The 13,200-nt window shown below is 46.0% G+C and overlaps 1 protein-coding gene across 1 annotated transcript; it reads left to right on the plus strand.

Annotated features, from left to right (window-relative positions):
- On the plus strand, positions 1 to 5,015 carry GFER (growth factor, augmenter of liver regeneration). Its single transcript, XM_069810501.1, has 3 exons — positions 1 to 316; positions 702 to 913; positions 1,801 to 5,015. The coding sequence occupies exons 1-3, from the start codon at positions 110 to 112 to the stop codon at positions 1,961 to 1,963; spliced, it is 582 nt and encodes a 193-aa protein (XP_069666602.1). The 5' UTR covers positions 1 to 109; the 3' UTR covers positions 1,964 to 5,015.
- The last annotated feature ends 8,185 nt before the right edge of the window (positions 5,016 to 13,200 follow it).

Genomic DNA, 13,200 nt, shown 5'->3' on the forward strand with positions numbered 1-13,200 from the left:
TCGCTGCCGGGCCCGGCCCGGTCGGACCGTCCGCTCCCGCCTGAGGGAAACCGGGGACAATTCAAATGGCGGCTTCCCGCGGCGGCCCGTGGTGCACCGCGACGCCAAGATGGCGGCGCCCAGCGAGGGCCGGCCGGGTCGCGGCGCTTCGCCGTTCCCAGGCACCGAGAGCGGCTCCTTCGCTTTTCCCTTCGCCGTCCCGCACGGCGCCGCGGGTTCAGGGGCGGAGGAGCCCTCCAAGAAGCCGTGCCGAGCCTGCACGGATTTCAAGAGCTGGCTTCGCGAGCAGAGGAAGCGGGCGGCCCCGGGCGGCGGGGTGAGGCGGCGGCCGCTTTCCCGCGGGAGGGGCGGCGGGAGCCTCCCTTGTCACCCCGGGGGTCTGGGGGGGCTGTCCCTCCCCCCCGCCCCCAGCCCCTTAGAGCTGTGAAGCGGGCCTCCACCCTGCCCTCCAAGTGCGATGGGGCTGTGTGCCCCCCTCCTCAGGGTGTGAAGGGGCCAGGGGCAGGGTTTCCCCTCTGTGGGAGTGTGAGGGGGGCCTCCATCTTCTCCCCACCGGGTGTGAAGGGGGGGCTCTGCCGTTGTCCCCCGCTGAGGGTGCGAAGGGCCTGTTTCCCCTCCATCTCATCCTCCCACCTCAGCGCAAAGGGGCTGTTTCCCCACCAAGCACCGGCCTCCACTCATAACCCTTTCTCCTGCTCCAGGACACCACGGTCACGGAGGAGAAAGAGCCACCACCAGACTGTCCCCTCGACAGCGAGCAGCTTGGCCGAAACACCTGGGCATTCCTGCACACCATGGCGGCGTACTACCCCGACCACCCCACCAGTGCCCAGCAGAAGGAGATGAGGGAGTTCATCAACCTCTTCTCCAAGTTTTACCCCTGCGAGCACTGTGCTGAGGATCTGAGGAAAAGGTGAGTTGGTTTGTCAGGGGTTTTTTTTGGTGGCTGCTGCTGAAGGGGCTAGCCTGAAATGCTGGGCTGCAGCAGCTATTTGCATATCAGCAGCTCTTCCTGCATTTGGGGTTAGCTACCTGAACTGGTTTCTTCCACTATTGCATAAATCAGAGATACACTTGCTCAAAAAAAAAATACCTTTTCTTGTGCTGTTAGGTCGTGTGCTGCCTCCAAGGCATCCCTGAGGCAGTTCCGGGATTTTCTTGTTCAAACTGGATTTGCACGCTGTTGTGGAATTAGACTGGGACTTGAAATAATTTGGCTTTCAGGAGGCAAGAGTTCTACCCCAGAAAATCCCCTTTATTGGCAACCTCAGCAGTGGAGGCAGAGACCAAAATGGGCTGTGATGTTTGATAAAGTGTTCTACTCCTGTTGCTGTCAACTTGTTTCTTGAAAGTTTCAACTCCTCTTTTCTGGATGATGAACACAGGAAAAAAAAGTTTGAAACCTAATTATTGATTTAGCAGGCATCACATGGCAAAGCAGCTGCTCAGTTTTTTTCATTTATTAATCTTTTTTTTTTTTTTTAGTTCAGCATTTTGATGAACTCAAGCACTTCTTGCTTTTTATCATAGATAAGCTGGTTTGACTCCTGTGTCTTTTCCAGTTGACAAGACTAGGCAGTGAACCAAACCAAGCCAGTTGCAGCCATCAGTATTTTATAGTGGAGGTTTGGCCTCTGATAATTACTGTTCTCTGTGTGCTCTCTTCTGGGTTCTCTTTGTGACTCATCTTGCAATAGCAGAAAAGGCAACTCTGGCTGGCTGTGTGCTGTGTGCCTGCTTTCGGTATTGAAGTTGGTGACTGTAAAAAAGTAACATTTGTTTCCTCTTCCCTGTTTGCAGATTACGTACAAATCAGCCTGATACTAGCAACAGAAATAACTTCTCCCAGTGGTTGTGCCTTCTTCATAATGAAGTGAATAGGAAACTGGGGAAATCTGAATTTGACTGCTCTCGTGTGGATGAGCGCTGGAGAGATGGTTGGAAAGATGGTAGTTGTGATTAATCCATAGAGACTGCTTTGGAAATCTAACTGACCAATTCAGTCTGGTGTCCGGTCACTACAGGGAGACGTGTGAGTCAGTAACTGTGTGTTTGTGTGCTTGTGTGTGTGACTGATAAGGCTTGTGGAAATAAAGGTAAACCAGTTCTGAAAGTAAATTTGAAAATCTTATCCTAGTAATATTTTGATAAAAGATGACATAAATGTGTCACCTGAGGGATTGAAGCCTTACATTTGACACAGGAATTGCCAGAAGCCTTTGAATTCAGTCACTGATAAACTTGTGGAGACTTTTTCATTATGACATTTCCTTATTTTAGGGGCATTTGCTTATTTCTGTGATTAGAAATTATTTTCCCTGAACACAGTTGTAGAGGGCTGCTCTGTGGCATTTTACCTTTATCAGCAGATATTATCCTGATGTTTTAGAAAATGCATCTGATTAACTGTAATTTTAATTTTTGTTTTTCTGATAGAGAAAACTCATGCTGTGTTTTGTGCCAAGTCTGTACCCTGAGATCTTTCTTTCAGAGATCTCCAGTGCTTGTGGTTAAACTTGCATCCAGTTCCTTTGATAAAAGGCCTGAAGGCAGGTACATTTAATTTAAATACTAAAATCATGGAGCTCAGATTTCTCGTTTTATTTTTGTCTTTCGACTTATGTAAGAGAACATTGTAGAAAGGGAAACTAAAGCAGGACAAAAAAAAAAAAGACTCACCTGACGAATGGAATGAAGTGTGAACTGGGTGAAATTCAAACGTTTTAAATTAATTGCTAATTTTCTTTGGATTCAGAAATGATATGATGGTAGGTTCTGCCAAACTACTTAATCTTAAAGCAGATAACCTCTTCATCTCTGCTGTGAACTTTCGTCTGTCGTGAAAAGAGCTTGAGACTGATGTCTGTGATGAAGCACATTCAGCTTTGTTTAGCATACAGTATTTCTGAGATGTCACTTGTGTTTTGAAATTCTTAATTGGTACTTGCTGACCTGGTTGATATTCTGGTGTTATCCCCTAGCTAAAAATCTCTCTAGAACAAAAGAAGTTTACAAGGCCCCTGCAGTACTTCAGTCTTGCTTAAGACTGCGATGTCAGCTTTAGATAGTATTTATTGCGCAGGGGACTCAAAAGAGTCCCTACAGTAGATTCCCTCTGTAGAAACTGATCAGAGTCCATGCTATGTGTATTTTTCCTAGGTCAGCTATACTGCATCAGTGTATTGATACATAAGTGAATTTTGGATTCATTCAGCATAAATGATTTACACCACAATGCATATAAACACGTCTGTCTATAAAAAGAGACAGCTGATGAAAAAAAGTCAAAAGAATTTCACGTTCTTAAAGTAGATAGTGATATCATGCCCTTATTGCATTTCTGGCTGTGAAAAGTTTGCAGGAGTTTGCACAAACCATGACGATAGTAGGCTTTTTGCTTCTGTACTTCCTGCTGAGGTTTTCTTGCTTATTTCAGTGAGCTTCCTTATTTCATGCACTACAGTACATTTGTAAATATACTCTTGCTGATTGTTACCTGGAAATGTTAATGATACTTTTATGATAGTATCAGAGTGATGACAGCTCGTATCTAAGAACTTTGATCTTCAAACCTGTGTGTATGGGGCTCATTAGTGTTTAGAAAAGCAGTAAGAACTTTGGAAATACATTTTAAAGTTTTATGGCATATTCAAGTTCTTTCAAGTTGGACCTGTTAAAACAGTATGAGACAAATTTTATGGACTGGTGATTCTTGAAGTTTTTTATGTAGTAACGTTTCTAAACACAAACCCAACAAAACTAATGATAAGGTACTTTATCAAGTGTGCAGGCTGACTTAGGACTTGAAGGTATCATTTGGGTTCTTAAAAGCACTCAGAAAATTTCCCTATTAGCATGTTGAGGTTCTTAGAACAAATAAATTTCAGCCCTTGGTTTTTGTCTTTTTGGTAATAAACTCAGTCCCCAAAACGAAGCTCATTGATATCCACTAGTGGGGAGAGGACCAACAAAAAGGCTGTAGCCCTCCCCTTTTGTCAGGCATGACCTAAATTACCCAGTTCTGTCAGGATAGTTTTAGCAGCTGGGGGTGTGGACAGGCGTTTTCTTCTGGACTTGGTTGTGCTAGAGAAGGAATTTACTGTTCTTCCTTTCCAGTCTGCCCTCGACTATTCTCTGTGACAATTTCATCACCCATGGAGCAGATGATGAGATTTCTTCCTAATTTGCTTCAGTGTAAACGAGCAGGTTGGTAAAACACCTGTCTCATCCCTTTTCATCTTAATACTGAAAATGGACCAGATCAATGGGTTGCACTTACTTGTGCAAGCACACTTGATCTCTTCTGCCAAGTCATAGGACTGCTGCTGTCTTGTGGTGGCAAGCTGCTGGTGATAGGCAGGTGCGTGGTAACCTTGCACCATATTGCAGCATCTGTCCACATATCAGAGTGTAGAGAGGAAAATAAACATGAATCCTGCTCAAAATCAGGGGGAGCAGGTGTGGCAGCACAAAATTTTTGTCACCTTGTGTTGTTCAAGGAGGTGGTAGAAGTGTGCAGAAGGAAAGGCCCCTTCTGCCGGCATGTACTGTTCTGCTGGCCTGGCAGTGGTGCAGGGGTAGGGGAAGAGCCTTAAAGCTGAAGCCAGCATCTTTAGCAAATGCTTCCTAATAATGAGGCCACCAGCTGTGGTTGCTAGGATGTTATTAGGGCAGTTTGTAACTTTGCTAAGTGGCCATTTGGTAAAATATATGCTTGCACTCTGTTCTCTCATGTTTATGGCTTTGCAGAAGAGCTTTGATGTTTCTCAGTCATATTGTCATCTCTGTGGACTTGACTGTGTGGGGAGGGGGGGGATTTTTTTTTTTTGCTGCTCATTTGTACCACTTCTCAAGTTTTAATCTTAGGTAAGAAATTTTGATTGAAGATACTTGTATTTCTGTACAGAAAATTGTGAATACTCTTCTAAATGCACTTGATTAAATCTAGTTTTAAAAATATCTGTATTCAAATTATATTTCCTGTTGATGTGAAAATAATAAAGCAACTGAGTTCATTCCTGGCTTCCCTACTGCACGAGACCTTAGGAAAAGTCATCATATTGTGCTGGTGTGTCTAACCTGCATGCCAATATATTACTGTCCGAGCTTGATTGCTCGACTGAGGTTGTGTGATTCTGTGTGTGTGTGTGTGTGTGTGTGTTGATCAAGCAAGGCGGGGCTGCGACTGGTCCTTTTCTGTTGTGCTGCTGAATTGATGCAATTCTCTGTGGGTCAAGAAGCTACAAAAATGCAATGATTTTGTACAACAGGTCTTTGCCCATCAGATCGGAGTTTGGTTTTATGTGGGGACCAGTGGGATGTTTTATGAGGTTCAAGTGTGGGTTTTTTCGTATGTTTCTAACAGCATTAAGGGTAGCATTAAGAATTGGGAGTAGCTCAAATCTTGCTGAATTTGAGCAGGTTGGCAGAGGAGGGTGTTATCTACTGAAGGGCAACATTTGTTAACTGCATATTCACCACACAACCATGCACATGCCATCACATTTGCCAGAAAGGGGAAGCTGCTTCCTATCAATATGAGGAGCCCTTGCAAGACAAAGCACAGTCAGGAGCAGGTGCTGCCTAAGGAGCTTATGGGGCCTTCCTCAAGGGCTGCTCCTATGTAACAGGCACCTGGCGAACCTTTCAGCTTCACAAAGGACTTACTGTTTTCGTGGACTGGTTTGCATTCACAGCTGTAATTTTTTTCTTCTTCTTCTGTTTTCCCCCCTGAAAGCAAAGAGCAGGGAGCCACGAGGGAATTGTCTGTTTCGTGAATGGGAGGTAGAGTTGCTTAAGCAAGTAACAAGTGCAGATGTTGGCGGAAGCACCACTATGCCTTTAACATTTTTCCAGGGATTAGCTGTTCCTTTGCAGTGTGTTGGGTGTATACAGTCTCCTGTTTACAGTGAGATTCCCAAGAGTTGCTTTGCTTGCGTCTTTTGCTCCAGCCTGTTAGAGGCAGTGTGTGATACTTCTTCCTGTTGGAGTTTTACAGGCTTGGAGAGGGAAGGGGTTAGATTTTTGGTTTGGGTTTTTTGCCCCTTGCAAAAAATCAGCATTGATTTTTTTTTTTCTTTTTTTTTTTCTTTTCTATTCTTGGAGGGGCTGTTGAGGTTTTTTGTCTGAATGATGGAGAGGAGCTGTTCAGTATTTTGTGTAGTTAGGAATACGCACTTCAGTAGAAACTGCCAGCAAGGTTATGTGAAGTCAACTCTTGATTTTGTAGGCTAATAGGAAATATAATAAAGCAAGTAAAGCAAAACCACAGCTAATAGCATGTAGGCAAATCAGCAGTTAGAACGTAGAGGACCGTCTGAGGGGATGGGGGTCAGTATTGTGGTGAGCTGGAGCACTGACTGGGACTGGCAAGTCCCACAGGGAGGTGTAACGAACACCGTATGCCGATTCCAAGGTGGCTGACATAGCCAGTTCAGGTGTATCTGCACCGATGCACAATTAATTCACAGTCAAAGGAGCTGAGAGCTGGTGGTAGTTGGCATGCAGCATGTACCTACTGCATGTCAGAAAAGTTGCCACAGCTTGCAAAACTCTGGGACAAAGGTTGATTCCTACCACTTAAGGATAAATGGGATGCAGTACCCTTATCTGTGCTGATGCTGGGGTATCTGTTACTGCTGTCAGTTCTTAATTTTTGTAATTACTCTTAACGTTTCCAGAAGTAAAGTCTAACAAGCAGCACTAGCATTTACCAAGCTTTGAAACTGTTCTGTTCCCCTTGGTGTGTGACAATCCTGTCTGTGCTTACTGGGCTAGTGGAGGGTAGCTAATACAGCCTGGAAAATTATGCCAGCATTTGTCTGGGCTCACAGCATCTGCCACGGTCTAGCACTTAGATGGTAGTCCTGGCACTAAGGCTGCTGAGTTCTGCCCTTGCCTCCCATGACCTTGCTGCGTTGCTTCCTGCGGAAAAGTGCCCTCTGCTTCTGTGTGTTGTGCTAGTGCAGGCTGCTGGTTTTCCTTTCGAGCACTCCTAACGCAGAAAGTCGTCTTCCTGGTCCCACATTTTCCCTCCCATATATTACATACCATCATGCTTCTTGGCTTCTGTTGCCTGTTAATTGCAATGTGCTTCACGGGGGGGAAACTACAGGGAAAATTTGCTTTGCATCTTAACCAAGCAAACAGTAGAGGGCAACAAAGCATGTATTTCGTTGCCTTTACTGTCTCTTACCCTTCCCGGGAATAGCAAACTGCTCCAGACATCAAATATTTTACCTCATGCTAGTCCCTTTTCTGTGGTTTTGGGAGGAGATTTTGGTGACTTCAGTTACTTTTCAAACTAATGTGTAATACCTCATGTATAATTACGTAAATGAGGGATGTGTTATTTCTCTGCCTGCAGCTAAAATCTGCATTTGGAAGTATAATAAAACACTGTCTGGATGCTATTTCCAACATGTTTCCTACCTGGTCTTCAGCCCATAGCTGGTCATATATGGAGAAGTTCTGGGTTTTTTATCAGGTCATTAACAGATTGAAAAGGGTGAATGAATTTTATCTGATAATTTTCTAACAGTCGCTTTCTTAACACAGAACACTGTGTGTGTAATATAGGGCATCGCTTGCTTGTAGGAAAGCAACTTCAGCTGCAGCCAGCTTTCAGAGGTCCTCTTGGTGGCAGGGGTTGTGTTGGGTTAGATCTCGTGGCTTGCTTTGTTCCACCTGTGGCCTGAGCCAACAGCGGATGGCAGCCAGATGTGTACCTTGCTTAAAGGTGAGCTCATCCATACTGGCACAACTCAGTTGTGCCACATACAAGCTCTTTAGTGAATGTGCAGACTTGCAGAGGCTCATGCACAGACCAAACATAGGCAAGGGGAACTGTACGCAGCAGTCATGAAACAGGCGTAATTTTTAGTCAGAAGGGATCAAAGTTACCTGGCATGGTTGTCATCTGCTCTGAATGCTTTATGGAGGAAAAAGAGGATTTGGAAGGAAGATCACAGGACAGTCATGACTTCAGCAAAGCTGTTCCTTTTGAGATATGGGGATGCAACCCAGCCTTTCTGCATGGGAAGAGGTAGGAAGAAATCCCGCAGAGTTTCATGAGAGCCTTGCTTTGAATTAGCAGATCTGTGAGAAAGAAAACAGCTGAGTTAAATTAATGTCTTTTCCACAGCAGACACTAGGCAGCTATTTCATACAGTCCCTGAAAGCTTCCATTTTTCCCAGAACACCAAGCTTCAGGTCTAAACTCAAGTCCCAGTACTGGATGGGGACTTTCCTTTCAAATGCTGAGTGCGGTCAGGCAAAGCTGGGCTTTCCCGGCTTCTTCCATCCTTGACATCTGGCCCAAGCTACCAGTAGTGTGAAAAAGTGGATTCTGTGACTGTACCTCATGTCCTGCTTCTTAGATGGGGTAAAAGATAGCAAGGTATGTAAGACAAGGCCTATATGGCTAGAGCACGTGCCTGGAGACTCAAGAGATAAAAATCCAGTTCTTAGTCACAAGCTTCTTGCTAGACTCCAGGTAAGTCACTTCACCTTTTGTAGCCACACTTCCACTTCTGCAAAATGGGGATAAAAACAGCGGTTTCAGCAGCCTTTGCCTGTATTTCCTATTTAGATGACAATCTCTTTCAGGGAGGCTATTTTAATGTGCTCGTACTGCACAGTCCTGGGCCTGAGATTGTTCACTACGATAAAATCACTCAATCTGTCCCACAAATTCTCTTTATGTCAGGTTACATCTTTCTTTTGAATCTGAGGACCTGTTCAGTATTTGCTATGTTCAGTTAAGAGATGAAGCGTTTCTTATTTTCAGTATATCACTACAAATACCACATTCATTACGCAAAACTCGTGGCCCTTTTTTCCCCCAGAACTTGCGCTGTGGATCTTGTGTTCTTGTGTAATATGAGCAGAAATTATAATAACAAAAGGACTGAGCTGGGAGAGCTTCTTTGGCAGCAAAGCTTGATGTAGCTCAAATGAGAATTGTAGAAGCTCTGCATGTCAGAGCATGGCTCGAGCTGCTCGGAGGCTGCTCCATGTCCTTGTAGCTGTCAGCTCTGCTCGCATTACCATACCTGCTTAGCTGCAACATCGAGCAGGTAGCAGATGACAAGCACCAAAGTCAACTTGTTGGTCAGGCCCTACACGATGTGACTTGCTGTTGTGGTCCTAAGGAGGTCAGCTTGGAAAACAGCTAGGGATCTTTTTTCCCTTTCGTCTAGCTCCTCCCAAGGTGTTGTGCACCTTCACGTAGCAGAGTTCAGCCCAGCGACTGAATCAGATTAGATTACTGGTTTGCCAAAAATCCCAAACTTTTTGTGCTATGAAATATTTTGAGAAGAAGCAAAGAATATGTTTACTAGATGAGACGTCAAGCCTGCAGTTGCAAACTGGAAAGCATTTTGAAATCCTTTTGGGGTTTTTGTTCGGTTTGGGTTTTATGCAAGTACTGAGATATTAACTCTTCTGCTTAAAACAAATACTATCTCAATTAATGGAATTCTGCTATCCAAATCTTCCCCTGGTGATTTTAGTTAGTAAAGTTTTCTGCCTTTTTTAATAGCATGCTTATCTTGCGTTTATACTTGCACAGTAAGTGCTGAATCCCACCTGAGAAATGGCTGCATTTCAGAAGTGGATGAGTAACCAGCTAATAAATGATCTTCCAGATATTTTTGGATCTCGTAGGGTGGAGAGCATTAAGTAGCTTTCTCGTGATAGCGTGCTAAGGTATTGCTAATCAGGAAGTCCATTCTCTCTGTTACTGGACACTATGAGTTTCTAAGCACCTCTCAAATATTTCCATCAGCTCTCCTGTTTTTTCTAGAGACTAATGGCTGAAAGCAACATTAGCTAAACTCTAATGAATGTCAAGCAGAGCATTTCAGAGCAACAAGTAAATGAACATATATCAAAGTACTGCTTCAAGTGTGCTGCCCAGGCAATGTGGAGGGCAAGCTGTTTTACCACCCATGCCTGTGCAAAAGACAGCATCAGACCTCGCAGAGCTGCTGAAGTCGGTGGGCTGTAAACTGTGACTGGAGCCTGGCTGGCTCCCTCGGGCCACACGCTGCAGAGAGACTGTATTCTGCTTATTTGGATTGCTCAGCTGGAGCAGCTTCACTATAAATACACTGTCAAAGCTGTTCTGAGAGCAGGGCAGTTTCACATCACTTTTCTTTTAGAGATGTTAAGTAGAAAGTATGGCTGATTGTTTTGCCTGCCAAATGAGGAGCATCCCACTGCTACCCTCTGCCACAGAGAAAATATGGTCAGTCCTGCTAAAGAAATCATATTAACTCATCTTGTCCATTACTGGGCTTCCTATGGGCCAGGTCCTGATCCCAGCGATCACAGCGCTGGGACTGTGAAGCAGGCTGTGTTGGCCTCAGCCATCTGCTTGGAAATTTTTGCAAATACGTTCTGCTTCACAGACCAATGCTAGCATTGCTTACAGTCGTTCAGCTGACAACAGGTAACTTGGTAAGCTTTCATAAATGGGTTATGTTCAGCCATATGCCCTTGAAAAACATCACCACTCTTAGCTCTGTAGAGCTAGTTGAAATCAGCCCTTAGCCGAGTGGGGAGGACTGGCTCAAACAGGCTTTGAAGAAGGAGAAAGCCCCACATCTTGTCTCAAGGTTGTCATGTCCATGTACTTAACCCAGGTAAAAACCTGATTGCTTTTTTTGTGTTGGAGACAAAGATTAAGAAGTCAGCGTGACTACAAGAAGCAGGAGGCAAACCCATGTTTTCCACTATCCTTAATTAAACTACTGTAAAATCAAAACACAATAGAACTCGGGCACTTGTGCACATGCTGCTCGGTTTGCTCCCTGTCACTGAAATCCAGGGGGAATGGTAAATGCAGACAGAACTTGTTCAAACTGAACAAATGCTCTGGAAAGTGCCATTTCCAAACGGTGTTCTTTTCCCCCATTTGATGGGGAAAATGTTCAAGATGCAATATTCTTTCCCGTTATTGGCTGGCTCTGTGTATCTGTTAGCTTATTTGCAGCAATAGGAAGTGAAACAGAAATACAGTTTGCATGTAGGCTAGAGATAGCTTCTGCACTTTATCTGCACTGTAGCAGGGGAAAAAAGCTAGCACGACATGAAAAATGATTGTATAAACATACTGCACACAGCAGAAGTTGGAGAGATGAACCTCAAAGAAAGAGGACAAGTTTAGAAGCAGGGATTTCAGTGGGGATCTTGCCTGGTGCATCACGGTCATGCTCTGAAGTGTATAAACCATGTATCTGTCTGGAAACGGTTACAGTTTGTTCTACGACAGCATCTAAAAGATTCAGGTAGTATCTTGGTCCCTTGTGCTTTGCATTGTCCGAAATATGGCTGTCCCAGTTGGGACAGATGAGCTGGACAAGACATTTTCAAAGGGGGGAGGATTGTCATCAGAAATGTCATCAGAAAACCAAGAGCAGACCCCAGAGGTCTAGATGATTCCCTGTGCAGTAGCCCTAGGAGCACGCTGTCCTCCTGCACGTATGTCCTACCCCACAGCTTTCTTAATGCCGTTGGTTTTCTGAGGGTCTGTCCACAGCCTTATACGTACGCGAGCTGTTCACATTGCACAGACCCACCTGGGATGTACGGCGTGGCAATGGCTGTAGGGACACTTGGTCGCAGGATGAGGTGCAGGGTGTGCTGACCCCAGCCTGGACAAGGGAGCCTCCCTGGCACTGGCTGCCCTTGGCATCGTGCATAACTCTGGGCTGATGGATACAGGATGGTTTGTTCCCAAAGCATAAAAATGATTTTTGAGGACACCGAAACAGCTGCTTCTAAACTGCTGAAGCTGTTTGAGAATCTCACCTATGGTAATCCCTTCCAGTTAACATGGTCTTTGTTCTTAACCTGCAGTTCAGGGATGAGCTGTCGATGCTCTTGACACTGGGGTGCAATCTCTGGCCAGCCCCATGAGACACCCTGCCAGAATAAATCAGGAGGGACCAACCTGGCATTCTCTTCATAGCCATTTCTTTTTTTGCGTAGTAAAATGTGATTTCTACAGAGCTGGTGACATTGAGGAACGAAAGGCTGAATTCTGCTTTTCCTGCTGAGAGTCAGAAATAGATCTGGAGAGATGATGACTCACCTGTAATTGAGAAAAGCTGAATGGCATCATCATGAGGTTTAACAGTTAAATCCTGGTTCCACCTGCCAGAAAGAACAGACTGACAAAGCTGCAAAAGGCCACAGCGAGCTGTAGACGGGAACCCTTCGCTTTGTTGCAGCATTTTGCATGTAAGGGGCTAAACCTGCCTGCTACACATGTACCCCGTGTGATCTAGCAGCGGCACTGGTCGCTGCATGGGGAAACGGGGCTGTACGGGCAGCAGGTCAGGAGGAGAGCTGGTGGTGGAACCACAAGAAGCCCCCCAGCCCTGACCGGAGGCCTGCTCCATGCCAGCGGTGCATGCGTACTCCTCTCTGCGACTTTCCCTGCAGCTCCCGTCCGAAGCAGAGATGATGTCAGAGTTGTCATGGCATCGGTATCTATGGAACCGGGATCATCATCACGGTGCTATGAAAACTAACTCAGGAGATGGTCCTGGAGCTGCAGGGGGGAACTCCCTTTGCAGTAATTGAGGGTTTCCCTCCGTAAGGTTCCTCTCTTTTTTTCCTCATTCCTACTGTCCCTGCGGTGGGAGCGGGGACAGGGCTTGGCCTCCTCTCATCCCACGGCAGCTCTGGGTGCTTCCTTTCCCGCACGAGGAAAGCAAGAGCTTTGACCCCATCAGTCTTCGCTACCCTTTTCTTGCACCAGCTAATGGGTGCGTAACGACGTGCCTTGCTGCGAATCAGCTCCCAAACCTTTCCCTCTGCCACGTAGCAGGCTGCTCTCAGCCAAAGGCCCCCGAGCGAGCTGCCCGCGGAGCACCTCGCTCCTGCCGTAGGTGCGAAAGCCCTGCCTGCGTTGAGGCGGTGCTGCCTGCGGCGGGGGCCTCTTCGCTCCCCAGAAGAGGTGACAGCAGTCCTTTCTGCTGTGACAACCACCCCGTCCCTGCTATCAGCAGGGACACCGGCGGGTCTGGGCAGAGAAAGGGTGTTTATCTTAGGGGAAGCAAGGTGTGCATCGGCAGCAGAGGTGAGCTGAGCAGCGTGGTGACCTCCCAGCGCTCCGGCCCACGGCATCTCCCTCCTGCCAATGGCCCAGGTACTTGCAGCCGTGTGGGTTGCCCTGGCCGTAGCACAGGT

This window comes from Haliaeetus albicilla, chromosome 22, assembly GCF_947461875.1.
Source record: "Haliaeetus albicilla chromosome 22, bHalAlb1.1, whole genome shotgun sequence".
Lineage (NCBI taxonomy): Eukaryota > Metazoa > Chordata > Aves > Accipitriformes > Accipitridae > Haliaeetus > Haliaeetus albicilla.

Coding starts and splice junctions, on each gene's coding strand:
- GFER (XM_069810501.1), top strand. CDS start 110: ATGGCGGCGCCCAGCGAGGGCCGGCCGGGTCGCGGCGCTTCGCCGTTC. Junction 317..701: donor GGGCGGCCCCGGGCGGCGGG/GTGAGGCGGCGG, acceptor CTCCTGCTCCAG/GACACCACGGTCACGGAGGA. Junction 914..1,800: donor GCTGAGGATCTGAGGAAAAG/GTGAGTTGGTTT, acceptor CCCTGTTTGCAG/ATTACGTACAAATCAGCCTG.